The following is a 15,803-nucleotide window of genomic DNA, read 5'->3' on the forward strand; positions in this document are numbered from 1 at the left end:
GAGATAACATAACAGCCAGCAATACTTAGTTGTTCCTTCCAAAAGCCGCCAATTTGGATTCTCCAAACCCAACACCCCACCCCACGCTCTCCACCAAGCGCGTCCCCTACAAACCCCACCCCTTTTGATTTTTCTAACGTCTTTTGTTTAGTCACAATAATCAACTCAACCAATAACTATCCTAATACTTTTCAAATTCGAAAACCGCCACCAAAAATTCGCTGTTTCTTTCACCCTATAAATAATTTAATATTTTCATTATTCTTATCCTTAATTATTACCCCATTTTTTAATACCCGTTTGGGTCGTTAACTTTAGATCCAAATTCGCAACACAAAATTCATCATCAAAAAGCTTCTATTTTCTCTATTTTCTCAATTGGGTTTCCGGAATCAAATTTTTCTAGGGTTTTGTTTCACTCCCACGCCACCAATGGATCCCAAACAAACCACTTCCTCCAGTACTGGTGGTGGTTTCTTTGCTTCTATTGCTTCAAGTTTGTCCAATTTTGGCTCTGTCGTGTCCAAATCTGTTAACGGGTATCAATCATAATTTCAAACTTGTTCAATTTACCAGTTTTCAATTTTTATGTGTGGGGAATTTCCTTGATATCATCGTTTTACCCTGTAGCGATTTTTGTTTTTGATGATGATCTTTCAAAATTGGGTTTTTAGATGTGTTGCTATGTGTTAGGTTATGGATGTTTCACAGTTACTAGGTTTATGATTTAGTTTTGCTATTTTGTGATTTTGTGTTTTGAGGTTTTACTGTAGATGGATTTGTTGTTTGCAAATTGGAATAATTTGGTTTATTTCTTAGTTTGGTTGGTTTGATTTGATTTATGAGCTGATGAGATTTATTTTTTTGATTATTTGTTGTGATGTTGATTTTTTAGTCCTACTGGAATTGAGCTTGAGGGATTGGAAGTTGTTAATCCAGAAGGAGGAACGGAAGATGCTGAAGAGGAAGCGAAAAAGGGACGATGGAAAGAGGAGGTATAGTACTACTACTGATCACCTATGAACCACTTACACAGATTGAATGTAAGTATGCACGTAAGTGTTGGATAGCTACATAACTGTTTGGTTTTGTGGCGGCAAATTTTCACATCACCGGAGAAGTTCTCTTTTGTAGCTTCTAAGAGTTATGTCAATTATGCGTTGTTATTGATGCAAACACGCATAATGGGCAACTAAGCATGTAAACAAACAAATAGTGTGTGTGTGTTTGGTTCTGTGGTGAAAAAAATTGACTTTGAATGAATTGTTTTCATAAAATTGATTCTAGCTTAAACGCAATTGAAAGTAAAGTGATTTATGTTTGGATAAATTTATCTAGAAATGAGTTGAACAGTCAACTTCGATGTAAAAGTCACATTTAAACTCAAAAGCTACAAATTCTAACTTCAAGTAGAATCAATTTTGGAGGCAGGTTTTATTCTACTTTAGAAGCAATCTATATTTTATCAGACACAAATTATTGGTTTCCATTTTTGTAACTAAAGATGGGAATATGCATATTGAAACATCTGCGCGGCATGTTAAACAGTGCTCTGAATTGCGGATCTAGGAAAATAACAATTTGCTTAAATTCTGCTAAATACCGTATTTAACAACACTTTGTACTAAATAGCGTATTGTGAGTTTATCCTTGAAGTGTTATTTTTTTCATTACAGGAACGGGATAGTTACTGGAAAATGATGCAAAAGTATGTTGGCTCTGATATCACATCAATGGTGACACTTCCAGTTATCATTTTTGAGCCAATGACGATGATACAAAAAATGGCCGAGGTCTGTTTTATCATAAAATGTACTTTGCTACATATGTTTTGTGCTATTTGCATTAGTACAAACTATTTTAGAAAGAGTTTCATATTTAGAATGCAGAAACTCATTGGTTCTTTAATTTCACAGCTTATGGAGTACTCTTACCTATTAGATATGGCGGATGAGACTGATGATCCATACATGAGACTTGTGTATGCCTGTGAGTATCATTTCATAGTTTCCCTCACTTGCATACGCACGCGCACACAGAAACATAAATGTGCATACATTGCATGGAATATGACCTTATAGATGGTTTTTGCAGCATCGTTCTTTATATCTGTATACTACGCCTATCAAAGAACATGGAAGCCATTCAATCCAATTCTTGGTGAGACTTATGAAATGGCTAACCATGGTGGCATGTCATTTATAGCAGAGCAGGTTCGTTTAACGTCCTGTTTATTTCTATTCCAGTTCTTCAAATAAAATGCTGATTCCACAAAAGTTTACATTCCTCTCTTTGTCATTTATTTTTTTCCACGGCCTCTGGAATATGCACAGTTTTTCAGTTATATTGTAGTTCTCCTATATTTAGTATGATTCTTACTTGTGTTGTTGACTTATAAAACCAAATTGCTTCAGGTCAGTCATCATCCTCCAATGAGTGCCGGACATGCTGAAAATGAACATTTCACTTACGATGTGACATCAAAATTGAAAACTAAATTTCTTGGCAACTCGGTTGATGTATATCCTGTTGGAAGGTAATACTTATTCTGCCTTTATATTAAAAATAATAAAGAAGATAAAATCCCGAAAAATCATTGTACACATCATTCCTTAGCAAGTATTTTTCAAGTTGTTGTATTGTATGTATAATGCATATGTAACGCGCTTTTACTTACCTTAATGCAGGACACGAGTTACTCTAAAAAGAGATGGTGTGACCCTTGATTTGGTGCCTCCACCTACAAAAGTTAGCAACTTGATTTTTGGACGAACTTGGATTGATTCACCCGGGGAGATGGTCCTGACAAATCTGACTACAGGGGATAAAGTCGTGCTGTATTTTCAACCATGTGGCTGGTTCGGGTATGCTACGCGATTCAATGTTCATGCATTTTCTTGCTTGAAATGATAGAAATGATTGTTATTATATTTGTCTTATGTAATAATGTGAACATTTTGCTTATTCGTCTTCCAGTTACGATTTTCACTTCATATGTGTAAACTATTAAATTCAAAACTTCTTTAGTGCTGCTTTTATATATAATATCCAACTATAAAGGCATTGACCTTTTGCAGAGCTGGTCGATATGAAGTGGACGGATATGTGTATAATGCAGCTGAAGAGCCAAAAATTCTAATAACTGGAAAATGGAATGAATCTTTGAGTTATCAAGTTTGTGACCCAGAAGGAGAGCCACTTCCTGGAACTGAGTTGAAAGAGGTTAGTAGTTCAACTCTCTCTTCAGTGTTATGCCCATAAAGATGATGTGATCTCGTTTAATATCACGCTCTTTGTTCTTTAGATTATGCTGTTACAATTGTTCATGAAATTGTAGTAAAATTGTACGATTTAAAGGAATTGTACAATTTTCAGGAGATGATGTATTGTGTCACATGTTCTTTGATTTCTTCTTTCTTTCCGGAAACTCTTGCAATTTTTAATCAAGTTGTGTTCCATTCTGCAGGTTTGGAAAGTTGCCGAGATCCCTAAAAAGGACAAATTCCAATACACCTATTTTGCACACAAGCTTAACAGCTTTGACACTGCTCCCAAGAAGTTGTTGGCATCTGATTCTCGTCTTCGTCCTGATAGATTGGCCCTTGAGAAAGGTGACCTATCGGTGTCGGGCAATGAAAAGAGCAGGTAACTAACTACTGTGCACCGTCTCTAGAAACCAAAGATGACAACAGGGTTAGTGTTGATTGTTCTCTTACATTTTTGTCTACTTACTTTTCAGTTTGGAGGAGAGACAAAGAGCCGAGAAGAGAAACCGAGAGGCGAAGAACCAGAAGTTCATTCCTAGATGGTTTGATCTAACCGAGGAAGTAACACCTACACCTTGGGGTGAATTGGAAGTCTACCAATACAATGGTAAATATACGGAACATCGCACCGCTATAGATAGTTCTGATTGCATTGAGGAGCCTGATAGTAGACCAGAATTCAATCCTTGGCAATTTGATAATTTGGTGGCTGAATAAACATTCTCGTGGAGTTTTTCTTAACTGTCATTTTGTTATTATAAGTTTGTAATGTATCTATTATTTGAACACAGATTTTATCTTGTTTTTTTTTTTGGGTTGTATTATGTTGTAGCATTTGATTAATCAATATTAGCCATGTTAGTTCAATCTATTCTGAAGCCATCCTCATTGCTGCTTGTGACATTTTCTTTTTTTACGTTTTCTGATGTTTTTTTGGTTCAAGTTCTAATGTAATTTTAAACTTAAGGTTATAGTCATTTTCAAATGTTGGTGTGGTCCAATGTTTTTTTTAAAGTTCACCCCCGAGTTAAAGGAATTGCTCTTCACTGAGTTATTTTATGATATAATAAAATTACAAGCTTATGAATATCAAATTTCTAACCATCTTCTCAAAATGAGGATTTTTCTTTGCACCCTTATACTTTTCTCCAAGACTCTTGGTAAAATGTCAAAAACGTCTCATGTTTTTGGAGATTTCTCTTTGGACAATCACATTTTTTTTTCGGTGTCATCATGTTCGCAAGCAGTAAACATTTGTTTATTTATGAAACATTGACCAACATCTATCTCGACGAGATTCAGTTTAACATCATCATTCACTTCATCTGATTTAATATCATGCTTCACTTCATCTGGTTAAACATTATCCTTTGCTACATCCTGTTTTACATCATTACACACAACAACTTTGAGAATGCTTCACTTCATCTGGTTTAACATTATCCTTTGCTACATCCTGTTTTACATCATTACACACAACAACTTTGAGAAAGATATCTTGGTGCATCATATCTGATAAGAACCAAAATAAGAAAATGTTTAAGAACAAACATATCTTGGTGCATCATATCTGATAAGAACCAAAATAAGAAAATGAACAAGTAACAAAAGATTTCAAAAATACACATGAAATTATGGTAGGTGAGTTCGAATACGTATATCCAGAAAAAAGCGCATATTTTTTCCGCTCAAACACAAGATTAATGCAAGTAATGAGGGATGAAATGAAGGAACTTTATCTTAAGTTGCACCTTATTTGGTTCCTTTTGATGTGATAAAATGCAACTCAACCATAAAAGTGTTTATTGTGGTTGGATCGTTTGTCAAAAGTCTATTGTGTGGTATACCTACCAAGCCTTTATGCAACTCAACAGTCTCTTAAAGAAGCCAATATGTGCACACCGACTTCATTCAATACGTATAATCCTATTGTCTCCAAAGAGTGCTTAGAAAGGCCAACTAGACAAACATATACATCATATTGCAAGGTTGAAAGTAAATCTCCTTATGATGAAAAGGCGTGTCATGACAATTTTTTATGCCTTGGTACGATCTCCAAAGAAAACTTAAAACTCTGACCATATATCCATACGAATTACATTCAAACTTGCTTTCAATAAGTATTTTCAATTCTGCCATCCATCCAGACTAGATTTGTTAGAATTCTCCCAATAACACTTTCTTCTCTACAACATTTGTTAAGTAAATCCCAACCAAACATCTCCCTATTGGCTCTATATAGCAATTCTTCCAGTACATATTTGGAACAAAGTTATTAATAGTCGTCAATAGAGCCGTTATCCTGGGACAAGAGTGCGATGCGGAGGCCAACCACTATGACATAAGAGTCTGCGTTTCAGTTTGAGACTGTGGCTTCTTTTTGTCTTAGAGATGGTCATGGGAGAGTAGATCTTCCCAATCAAAAGTGGGTTACAAACTGCTATCTATTTTGACTGAGAAAAACAATATTTACCCTTAAAAATTAGCGTTGGAGGAGTTTTTTTTTTGTAGCTTCGCCTAATTTTCCCTAACTCTGAAAAACACCTCATGCGTTTCTCATTTCTTATCATCTTCTCACTTGCTCACGCGTTTCTCATTTCCTCGTGTGTTTCTCACTTTTCACCTTCTTCTCATTTTCTCATGCGCTTCTCACTTTTCATTGTATTATCACTTCCTCACACGTTCTCACTTTCTCGCACATTTCTCACTTCTCATCGTCTTCTCACTTTCTCATGTGTTTCTCAACTCTCATTGTCTTCTTTATTTTCTCTTCTTTATTTATTTAGTAATAACTTTTTCTTCTTCTTTACTTACTATTTTTCTTTCTTTACTATTCTCACTCTTTTTTTCCTCTTTTCTAAAGTAATAATAATTTATTTGTTTCTTTACTCTATATAATTATATTCCTCGATTTTCTTCATAACTCTTCATAACTTTGTTCTCTATATTTTAAAGTAATAATAGGGGTGTATATGAACCGGTTTGAGTTGGGCTTGGTCAAACCCAATACCTAAACCATATAGTGTACTTTAGTTAGGACGAGGTAAAATGACTACTTACACTAATTTTTAGATTGAGTTGAGTCGAGTAATGAGTTACCCAGATAATTTTTCCTATTTTTTAAATATTAAGTGACTAAATGATGAGCCATAGTAATTTTTTACAAAAATTATTAACATTGTTATTTTCTTAAAAAATTATAACATAAAATAATTGTAACATATTAAAGTTGCATAGCTAAAAATCTTATTAGCATCCATATAATAAAAGTGAAACATTCAAAAAAAAAAATTAAATGACTAAAATTGAAAAAACTAAGTTAAAATTCATTAAAATCCCTATAATTAAAATAAAAATATTTGATTTTGTAAAAACAAAGTGGGCAAGAAACTTAGAGTTAGGATGATATTAGTCACTTTCCGAGGCTTACTATCATGCTTTTCTTTCTTCATTCACTTTCCTCCTCTCATGTTTATCCACGTAAATTTATTAAAAAAATATTATATTTTACTCAAGCTTGTGTTTTTACTATTTTTAGTTTGATAGTATTTCTTATTAAATGAATTTATATAATTTAACCCATTAAAAACTAGGAAAGAATAAATATTAATTATTTTAAAAAGCTTTTTTTTATAAAATAATTTGATGATTAATCCGAAAGCAAAAAAAAGCTTTCTTAATAATTTTTTATAGAATAACATAATAACTCCAAGAACAAAAAAAAAAGCAAAAGATCATCAATCTCTCCTTGGATTTCCAATCTGCACTGCGGTCCACCGCTGCTCCGACTCCGAGCGCAATTCCGGCGAAGCTATCAACCTCGATTGCGATCTCCTTGCTGGCTCCCTCCGATTCAAGTTTTGCTTCGCATTGCTAACATTTTCTTACACTCAATTTTTAGTGTTACTTGAAATTGGAATTAGATAATGGTCGATGATTAATCCGAAGGCTTATGTGAATATTTATTGGACATTCTCTCACGAATAGGAACGAGTGACCCTACCATATCTTGTCAGTTGCTAATTTATGAGGTTATTTGGTTTTGATTCACGTGGACATGTGGTGATGTTGGTTGAATACTAGTGAATAAACTTGATGTGGTGATTTTGCTTGTGAATTAATGTCATTGAAGTAGTTTGAGGAGAATATTATTGAACTTGATGCATTAAGTCTCAAAGAATGTTGAAATAGCTTTTATGATGAGTTTGTGGTCTTGAATGAAGGATGAATCTTATTGGACCAATTGGCTGCTACGATTAATTTGAATTTGTGCACTAGGGAAATAATCTTGTTGTTGTTTGATTTTACTTATAAAAGCCATGTGGTGTAATGAATTTGAGTGTGGTTGAGTATAGAAATTGTGGAGAATTTGTTATATTGCCAATGCTGAAATTTGTTTGGTTTTAATGTCATAAATTGTTTGCTTGAATATAACTCATGAAGTGTTGACAAAATTGATGGTTGAGTGTTGAAGTTCAAAGTTTATGCATGATTTTTGTTGATAATATGAAGTGCAAAGTGCGGTAAAATTCCTTGAGATGTTGCTATTGATAAAAAAATGTATTAATTCTTGCAAATGAAAATGATGTTGGTGCTGAATTTTGGATTGAATTTGTTACCATGAGTTGTTGTTGTAGATTTGTGGAAAATTGATAAAGTTCTTGAAAGGGATGATAATGTTTGTTGTGTTGTCTAATATCAACTTGAATCCAATATTCATCAATGTTAATGTGCATTGAACCTTGAAGATAAAGTTGTTTGTGGTTGGCATTGTTGTTTCTATCTTTGAACATGAATTTGATGCTTTGTGCCTACTTGAGAATCATGTCTTATGCTAAGTTCCAACTTGTAAATGAGGTGCTACTTTGAGCCAATTGCTACGAGCCATTTCTTTGTGTTTATGTGTGATTTCTATGAGTTGTTGGGGCTGTGTTAAAGGTACCTTAGTGCAGAATTTTCTTGACTTTGTATTCGTGTTGCATTTCATTACTTTCAACTCATGAAAACATAGTTTTTTGAATGATATTTGTCTAAACTTTGTTGTGTTGTTTGTTTGTTAATGCTAAGTGATAATAGAGCTTTCTCATGTGCTAATGGTTGCCTCTAAGTGCTGGAATTTTCTGTCTTGTGTTGCTTATTGTTTTTCTCCCGGATTTTCCGAAACACATGTGTCGCGTCGGTTCTTTTCCAAAACGTCATAACTCTTGAACCGTGTTGAATTTTTGCAAGTGTGAATATTGTTTTTTGAGTAGAATATTGCTTTCGAAGCTGATGGTGAGGTTTATTTTCGGTTTCGGCCGACGTTTTTTTTATCGTTTTTGCTACTGTCCCGTTTCGGAAATCGTGTTTCCGAGCCGATTTAATAATTTCTGGCTGCATATTTGGGTTCTTTGACACGTTTTTAGCTTACCATAAAATTTTGGCTTCATTCCGACAAAGTTGATTTTTACCGTTTTTACCCGATTTCGCCGTTTCGGTGTACCTTTTGACTTGTAAATATTTGCTTTGGTTTCCATAATACTTGTGTACATGTTTGGTTAATATTTGAATGCTATTTCATGTTTCTATCCTAGTTTCGCTTGATTTATGCTTAAAAAGTGTGGTAATTGTTCAATTCTCGCTTAAAACCGTATATTTTGCTTCTAATTGTGTCTTGCCTACTTGTGGGTGTTTGTTGTCGGTTCCAACATTGTTTTGTGTATATTTTCTTATGTGCATTGTTGCTGCCTCGTTCGGATTTTGATTTGCTTTTGCCGTATTTTCAGTTTTTACTTCGTCATTCATTTTCGGTTTAATTTGTAACAAAACAACGCAATTCCGATTGCGGTACTTTGTTATCTCTAACTTGTGCGCTAGTATGCGAGGCATTTCGAAGGTATCTTCCGGTTGGCGCTTACTCACTTGTGTTCCGCTTTACTTGCGGGACACAATATTATCTCTTCTCGATTCACGTTCTCGATCGTGAGGCGTGCGCGTTACTTTTATTTATGTATTGTCTGGATTTCATGTTCCCTTCCAGGTGTATAGTACGTTTGTGCTCGACGCACATATCGGCGCGTAATTTATTTTCACGGCAGCGATTCTTGTTGATTACGCAGTTCATTCGGAGAGCTGATTATTTGCCTGTTGCTTTTGCTAGCTCGCTGCGGAATCTCTGGTTTTCTTTATTACTTTGTGCATAAATTTACGGATCATAATCCGTTTGGTATTGATCTTGTTTCATTTTACTTTTTCTCGCATTTTATTGCTTTCGTGCATCATTCATAACATGAGAAGCAGGGTAGACATTCATCATCTTTTGCCATGAGAAGTAGGACTTAGGCATGCATTGCATCTGGAAATCCTCTGAGGCGTGTGTCGGAGGTTCTGTTTTTGTCGGTGTATTTACGTTTGTGCTTGCAGGAAGTCCTAACAAAGGCAATTATAAGTCCTCGAGAAGGCAGGCGGAGAAGGTTCGCACTCAACCCCGACAACTTTCAGTCCCCAGGTCGTCCTTATGCTCGCTTTTTGCAAGCTCAGAGCTCTGGACAAGTCCCCTAGATCGTTGAGTCGAACGCCCAAAATGGGTAAAGTGAAGAGGATCCATGCAATCGGACCCCCACATTTCTTAGCTCACGTCGTCCAACGTTGATGCTCGGTGTACACGCGCATCGATTTGCCTCTGCTCCTCTTTGCCCCGGTAATACAATGTCGCGGTTAAGGATTCACATCTCCTCGGTCTAATGCTTGGTTGACTCGGGTGATACACTCCCCTTGGCTATGGCGGGACCACTTTTCTACTACAAGGCATACGCCTGTAGGTGTGTGTGCACGAGCCGAGCTCGTTTGTTTGATATTCTTGTTTTCTTTCGCTTTCCCTATAGGATTTTGAGACGTAGCGTAGTTCCTTTTGTATGCTCCCTTAAGGTAGAATCAATTCCTTTTGTATGTTCCCTTAGGATAAAATCAATTCCTTTTGTATACCAACATAGGTAGATGTTTCCTCTAGAACCCTTAAACAATTAGGTAGACATTAACACGACTTAGGTAGATTCTCTTCCCTTTTTCTTTTCCTTTTACAACTTTAAAACATCTAATAAATACTTAAACTCTTTCCCTTGAAAAACACCGACAATGCACTCAAAACACCTAACAAATATCGAAACTCATAAAAAAGGACTTTCCCACTAAAAGATACAAACCAAATCCTTTCTTTTTCTTTTGCCTCGTAGGCATCTAAGGGCATGTTATTTCTGCTTGATCGCATCATAGGTCGTCCCTTATGCAAGAGTGTGAACGTTAACGCCGTCCAACTAGAAAACACAAAAACAAACAGAAACATTTGAGCCGAGCTACGGTAACTCTGATTCTTCAAAAATGATACGTAGGCAGCGGGGTAGGGCCCGTGCGAGTACAATTCTTTATTTTCCCTACATTTTGCATGCATCCTAGTTCAGTTTTAGGCATAAACTCTTTTATACACCCATAGATTAGAGTACAAGCGTGGATCCCATCGAGTACGATGGACATGAGGGGTGCTAGCACCTTCCCCTCGCGTAATCGACTCTCTTACCCTTTTCTCTGGTCGTGAGACCATTGCACCTTGTTTCGTAGTTTGCTGGCATTCCCTTCCTCTTAGGATAAATATGTTAGTGGCGACTCTGTTGATTTTCACGGTAACGACACCAGGAACTAAAACTGCATGCATAAATTTTTTATAAGAATCAAGATATGTCAATTTTTTAATAGGGACTAAAAATAAAATTTGAAATAGTTATAAGGATCAAAAACATATTTAACTCTATTAAATAATAAAAAATAATTTGACATTTAGTTTGCTGATAGTAACATTTTGACATTAGTTACATCTTCTTCCATCGACTCTCCATGTTTTTTATTACATGTCACTTTGAGGGGGAAAATCATATTAAATTATAAATTATTTTACATTACTTATAAAATAAAGATAAAGAAGATAAAAGTTTATAGAGAAAAATGAGAATTATTCTTATTATTATTTTAACGGTGTGATATTATACAATGAGATTGATCCAATTTATAGAACATCATATAGACATTGTAATAAATACAAATTATTGTAAATAAGGAATGTAGTTATTAGAAGACAAATCATCCATTATTCATAACACTCCCCCTTGGAGGGGATTCTTCCAAACTTCTTTCTTCTTCGTTTTGGTGGCGGGATTTATTAAAGGTCGGTTTTGTTAATTCTTTTCATAATGACCCTTTTGTTTCTAATTGTTCTTTTCTAGTGGGAAATGGTTTCTCTACTCCTTTTTGGGAAGTTTGTTGGTTGAATAACTCTATTTTGATGGAGGTTTTTCCAGAACTTTACGAGTTTTCTTCTTTGAAGAAAGTGTTTGTAGCGGCTATGGGAGGTTGGAGTGATGGAGGGTGGATTTTGGGTGATTTAGGTATTTCGGAGGTGGGGGCGGCGGAGGCGGGCTTATCTATTAAGCTTGCGATTTTGAAGGCGCAATTGGAGCTTTTCGGGGGCTTGAAAACCGACAAAGACTCCGTTTGTTGGCTTCTTGAAAAGGAGAAATGTTTCACTGTCTCTTCGTGTTATCACCGTTATACTTCTTATCGTACACCTTTTGGCCCTCCTAATAGGTACGATGAAGCTTTGGAAAAGATTTGGAGGATGGAGATCCCTTTCAAGATTAAAGCATTTGCGTGGAGACTTTTTGGTAATAGGTTACCGACTAAAGATCTTTTGTTGGTTAGAGGTATTGATTTTTCTACTTCTAATTTAAATTGTGTTTTTTGCAATACACATTTGGAGGATAGGAACCATATCTTTTTTAAATGTGATGTAATTAAAGTGGTTTGGAAAGAAATTGGTGTGTGGGTGGATCATCCAAGTTGGAAAGAGGAAGATTGTATTCCGTCATTTATGGAATGGTATTCCACGGGTTGTGTGAAAAGTATCAAGATTGGTAAATTGGGGGTGTTTTGGTTAGCCACTTGTTGGATTATTTGGTTGACAAGAAACGGCTTTTGCTTTAGGAATGAAGGGTGGAACGTAAATAATATTGTTTGGAACATCAAGATTTTGATATGGAGGTGGTCTTCCTTCGGTGACATTGCTTATTCCAATTGTAACTTTTACGATTTTAGCAAAGACCCGTTGTCTTTTATGTCGTAATTGTAATTGGTTTGTAATATCGTTTTTTGTCGGACTCGTTCCGTTCTTGTGTATTAAGGTTGGAGAACCCTTAGTTCTCTTATATATATCATCTCTTGCTTACACAAAAAAAAAATATATATGCCTCGTTAAAACCTTAGAAAAACTCAGTGGAAAAAATGTATTATATCCTCTTAAAATAAATTCATTTCCCCCCTCAGCTGAATGATCATTTCTTCATTGATGAAGACCAATCTTTTGTACTAGTTGGTTGAAATTTATGCTTGGGAGTGATTTTGTGAAATAGTCAGCAAAATTATCACATGAACAGATTATTGAATGTTTATATCACCAATATTTTGAAGATTATGAGTGAAAACGAACTTTGGAGAAATGTGTTTTATCTTCATATATGGTCGTTGTATTTAATTTTTCACAAGACAAACCACAAGTATTTTGTATGTGTTGAATTATGGATCTTAACCAAACACATTTTTCGACTTGCCTCATTTAATGCTAAAAGTTATGCATGATTAGATGAAGTTGCTGCTATTGTTTATTTCACTCATCACCATGAAATAGATGTAAACAAATAACCTGTTTGTGATCTGCCATTATCACTACTAAAAAAATTAAATTTAGAGAGGGTAATATTCCATCACTAATGCACGGAAATTCCGTCACAAACACATTTAATGACGGATTTAGTGACGAGCGAATATCCGTACCGAATTTCAATGTGGCAAATTGTTTGTGAGGGAATTCAAATTCCCTCACAAATAGATACGGAACAATCTGTCACTAAATTAAACTTCCGTCACTGAAAATTAAAAGAAAATCCGTCAATAATTAGTGAGGGATTATTAAATACCTCAATAATTATGGTAGTGATGTTTCTAATCCGTCACTAAATACTGAAGATTAATGAATGGATATTCGTTTTATGAGGAATGTTTTCCGTCACTAAATTAAATAAATAAATTTCGTGACATTTATATTTCATCACTAAATTATATAAACATTATTTAGTGACCTGCATGATGATGCTGAAAATCTAAATTTCCTGACAAATTTAATTAATATTGTAGCTGAAAATTTATTTATCATCATAATTAAAATAAATCAGTCATAATATAAAACACTAGAAGCTGTTTTTGTGAATATCATAAATATTCTTCAAATAAAAACTAATAGTGCTAAAAACTTGTTCTCAAAACTAAATATTAAAACCATAGTTTTTTTCTTGTTGACAGTAGATATTACAACTAAAATAGTCCAAGCAAAGCTCTTAAAATTTAGAAATTACAACAAAAATACTACTATCATTGTCCTTGAAAATTAGGAGATGACAAACAAAAGTGTATTCACTACAATTTAGTAATGTTTTTCAAGAAGTGGGTGAAGATGGAGTTTGATCCGGACGTGGAGGTAGATGACCTGCAGAAAAAGTTTCCATAAATCGGAATAATTGTTCTCTAAGCAAACGCGAGTCTTCCTGTGATGCACGAATAAAATCCTCATGAGTCTTAAGTTTATCTTTAAGAGTTTTGTTTTCAATAGACAAATCAGAAATAACAGTCCTCATTTGTTCATACTCAGATGAAGAGATACCGTCAGATGTGAAAGATTTAGACGACTTGTACTTTGATGCTTCTGGTCCCAAACCATATATACGACTTTTCTTATCCACACCTCCAACAACATCTAAGAAGATGAGGTTGTCAGATTGATAACTAGAAACATCATCTCCGGGTGCCTCTTGTGAATCCCTCTCAATAATCCTCTTTTCATACTCATTCTGAAATAGTAATTTAGTAAAGATGCAGAATATAATCAGCCAAAATACAAAATAACATAATATTAATAGTTCATAAGAACTTGCACATTCTTGAATTTGCACTAGTTCATAAGAACCATGCATAGACATGCATTAACGCATCCATATATAGTACACGCATTTTAATAGATAAAAGCTATAAGTTGATGCATTAGCACATCATTAATACAACTACATCTAGTCCAATAAATTTAGTAGATAAAAGCATTAACGCACCATTATAACATCATTATTACAAACACTACTTCATGCATTGATACAACATAATATAACCACATCTAGTACAAACATTTTAGCATATAAGATATTATATATCATTAGAACATCATCGATACGAACATTAATTCATACATGTGTACAACATAGAACAATCACATATAGTACATGCAGTTTAGATAAAATAAATAGTATATCATTCATACAAACATTAATATAACATGTTCAGCGAGTTCATGAAATTGACACTTACAGCAACCATCTCTGATTTTGAAGAATCTCACTTTTCTGGGTTACCTTTAACTCTATGTGTCTTTTGAAATAACTCCCAACAAATTGGACTCGTATCTGAGGATTTTTTCTAAAAAGAAAAAAATCAATGTTAATTAGAATTAAAATATTTAACATCACTACTAAAAAAATGCAATTTATAAATGAATGAAGGATATCATGAAGACTAATGCAACTGATAGAATAATAAAATGTAACTAATTGATTCAATTGCCAAAAAAAAGAATAAGGATTGGTAGAGAGTGGCAGCAGAAAAGATCAATAATATATAGGTTTCTTATAAACTTACTAAATCTCACCTCTCATCCCTAATTACACTTAATACAAACCTTCTATTTTTTATTCTTTTTAAAATACCCAATTTTCATAATCTTTTTGTCCATGTTTTTGTCATATGTTATTGTCTACTTTCATATTCAGCATGGGCATACAATTTTGTAAAATTTATTCTATTAGCTACGATCTATAATATTGTTATAACAAAAGTAATTAAATTTCTTACTAATATCTTATAGTGCTCAGTTGTCGGAATTGATCCTCCAGTGTGTAGTGGGTCATCCGAAGATCTTCTATTGTGAGTGTTAATTTTTGACTTTCTTTTCCACTTATCATCATTCCATTTTTCTTCTAATATCTTTCTCATCTCAATAGGAATCCAATCACCTGAATCAGTCTTCTTTCTCACTCTATACATTGCGTTTGAGTATGCATCAGAGGCTTTATGATCAAATATCTTCTTAATTTCTTCCTCATGTTCAGGTAGCCTCTTGTACTTTCTCTACAATATAGACAATATAAGTTAGTAGAAAAAAATTATTTGAATACCATAATCCAGATGGTTCTATATTCAATAACTAATTAAGTTCTTACAAATCATCCCTTGGAGTAATTCTACAAATTAAAACTCAAATAAGTTAAAGTAACTATGATGCAATTTAGAGTTAATACAAATTTATTAGTAACTATAGTAATTGAATACCATAGAACAAGTTACAGTAACTATGATACAAACACACGTACGAGCTGTAAATATCTTATGCTTTCCAAACACACAAGGTGTAAATAT

General features: G+C 34.1%; 1 protein-coding gene and 1 pseudogene across 1 annotated transcript; one reads left to right on the forward strand and one right to left on the reverse strand.

The window, feature by feature from the left end:
• The first annotated feature begins 265 nt into the window (after positions 1 to 265).
• LOC131642641 (oxysterol-binding protein-related protein 3A-like) lies at positions 266 to 4,075 on the forward strand. The gene is made up of 10 exons (XM_058912863.1): positions 266 to 539; positions 896 to 995; positions 1,677 to 1,793; positions 1,917 to 1,989; positions 2,095 to 2,213; positions 2,415 to 2,536; positions 2,688 to 2,864; positions 3,078 to 3,222; positions 3,467 to 3,645; positions 3,740 to 4,075. The coding sequence occupies exons 1-10, from the start codon at positions 433 to 435 to the stop codon at positions 3,981 to 3,983; spliced, it is 1,383 nt and encodes a 460-aa protein (XP_058768846.1). The 5' UTR covers positions 266 to 432; the 3' UTR covers positions 3,984 to 4,075.
• Positions 4,076 to 13,757: 9,682 nt separating this feature from the next.
• LOC131642642 (uncharacterized) lies at positions 13,758 to 15,398 on the reverse strand (annotated as a pseudogene).
• Positions 15,399 to 15,803: the final 405 nt, after the last annotated feature.

The sequence above is a fragment of the Vicia villosa genome, unplaced genomic scaffold, assembly GCF_029867415.1.
Source record: "Vicia villosa cultivar HV-30 ecotype Madison, WI unplaced genomic scaffold, Vvil1.0 ctg.005510F_1_1, whole genome shotgun sequence".
Classification (NCBI taxonomy): Eukaryota; Viridiplantae; Streptophyta; class Magnoliopsida; order Fabales; family Fabaceae; genus Vicia; species Vicia villosa.

What these genes read in the sequence shown, in the direction of transcription:
- LOC131642641 (XM_058912863.1), top strand. Translation starts at nt 433, where the DNA reads ATGGATCCCAAACAAACCACTTCCTCCAGTACTGGTGGTGGTTTCTTT. An exon ending in CATGAGACTTGTGTATGCCT is followed by an intron (nt 1,990 to 2,094) that starts GTGAGTATCATT and finishes TGGTTTTTGCAG; the next exon opens with CATCGTTCTTTATATCTGTA. An exon ending in TGTCATTTATAGCAGAGCAG is followed by an intron (nt 2,214 to 2,414) that starts GTTCGTTTAACG and finishes AAATTGCTTCAG; the next exon opens with GTCAGTCATCATCCTCCAAT.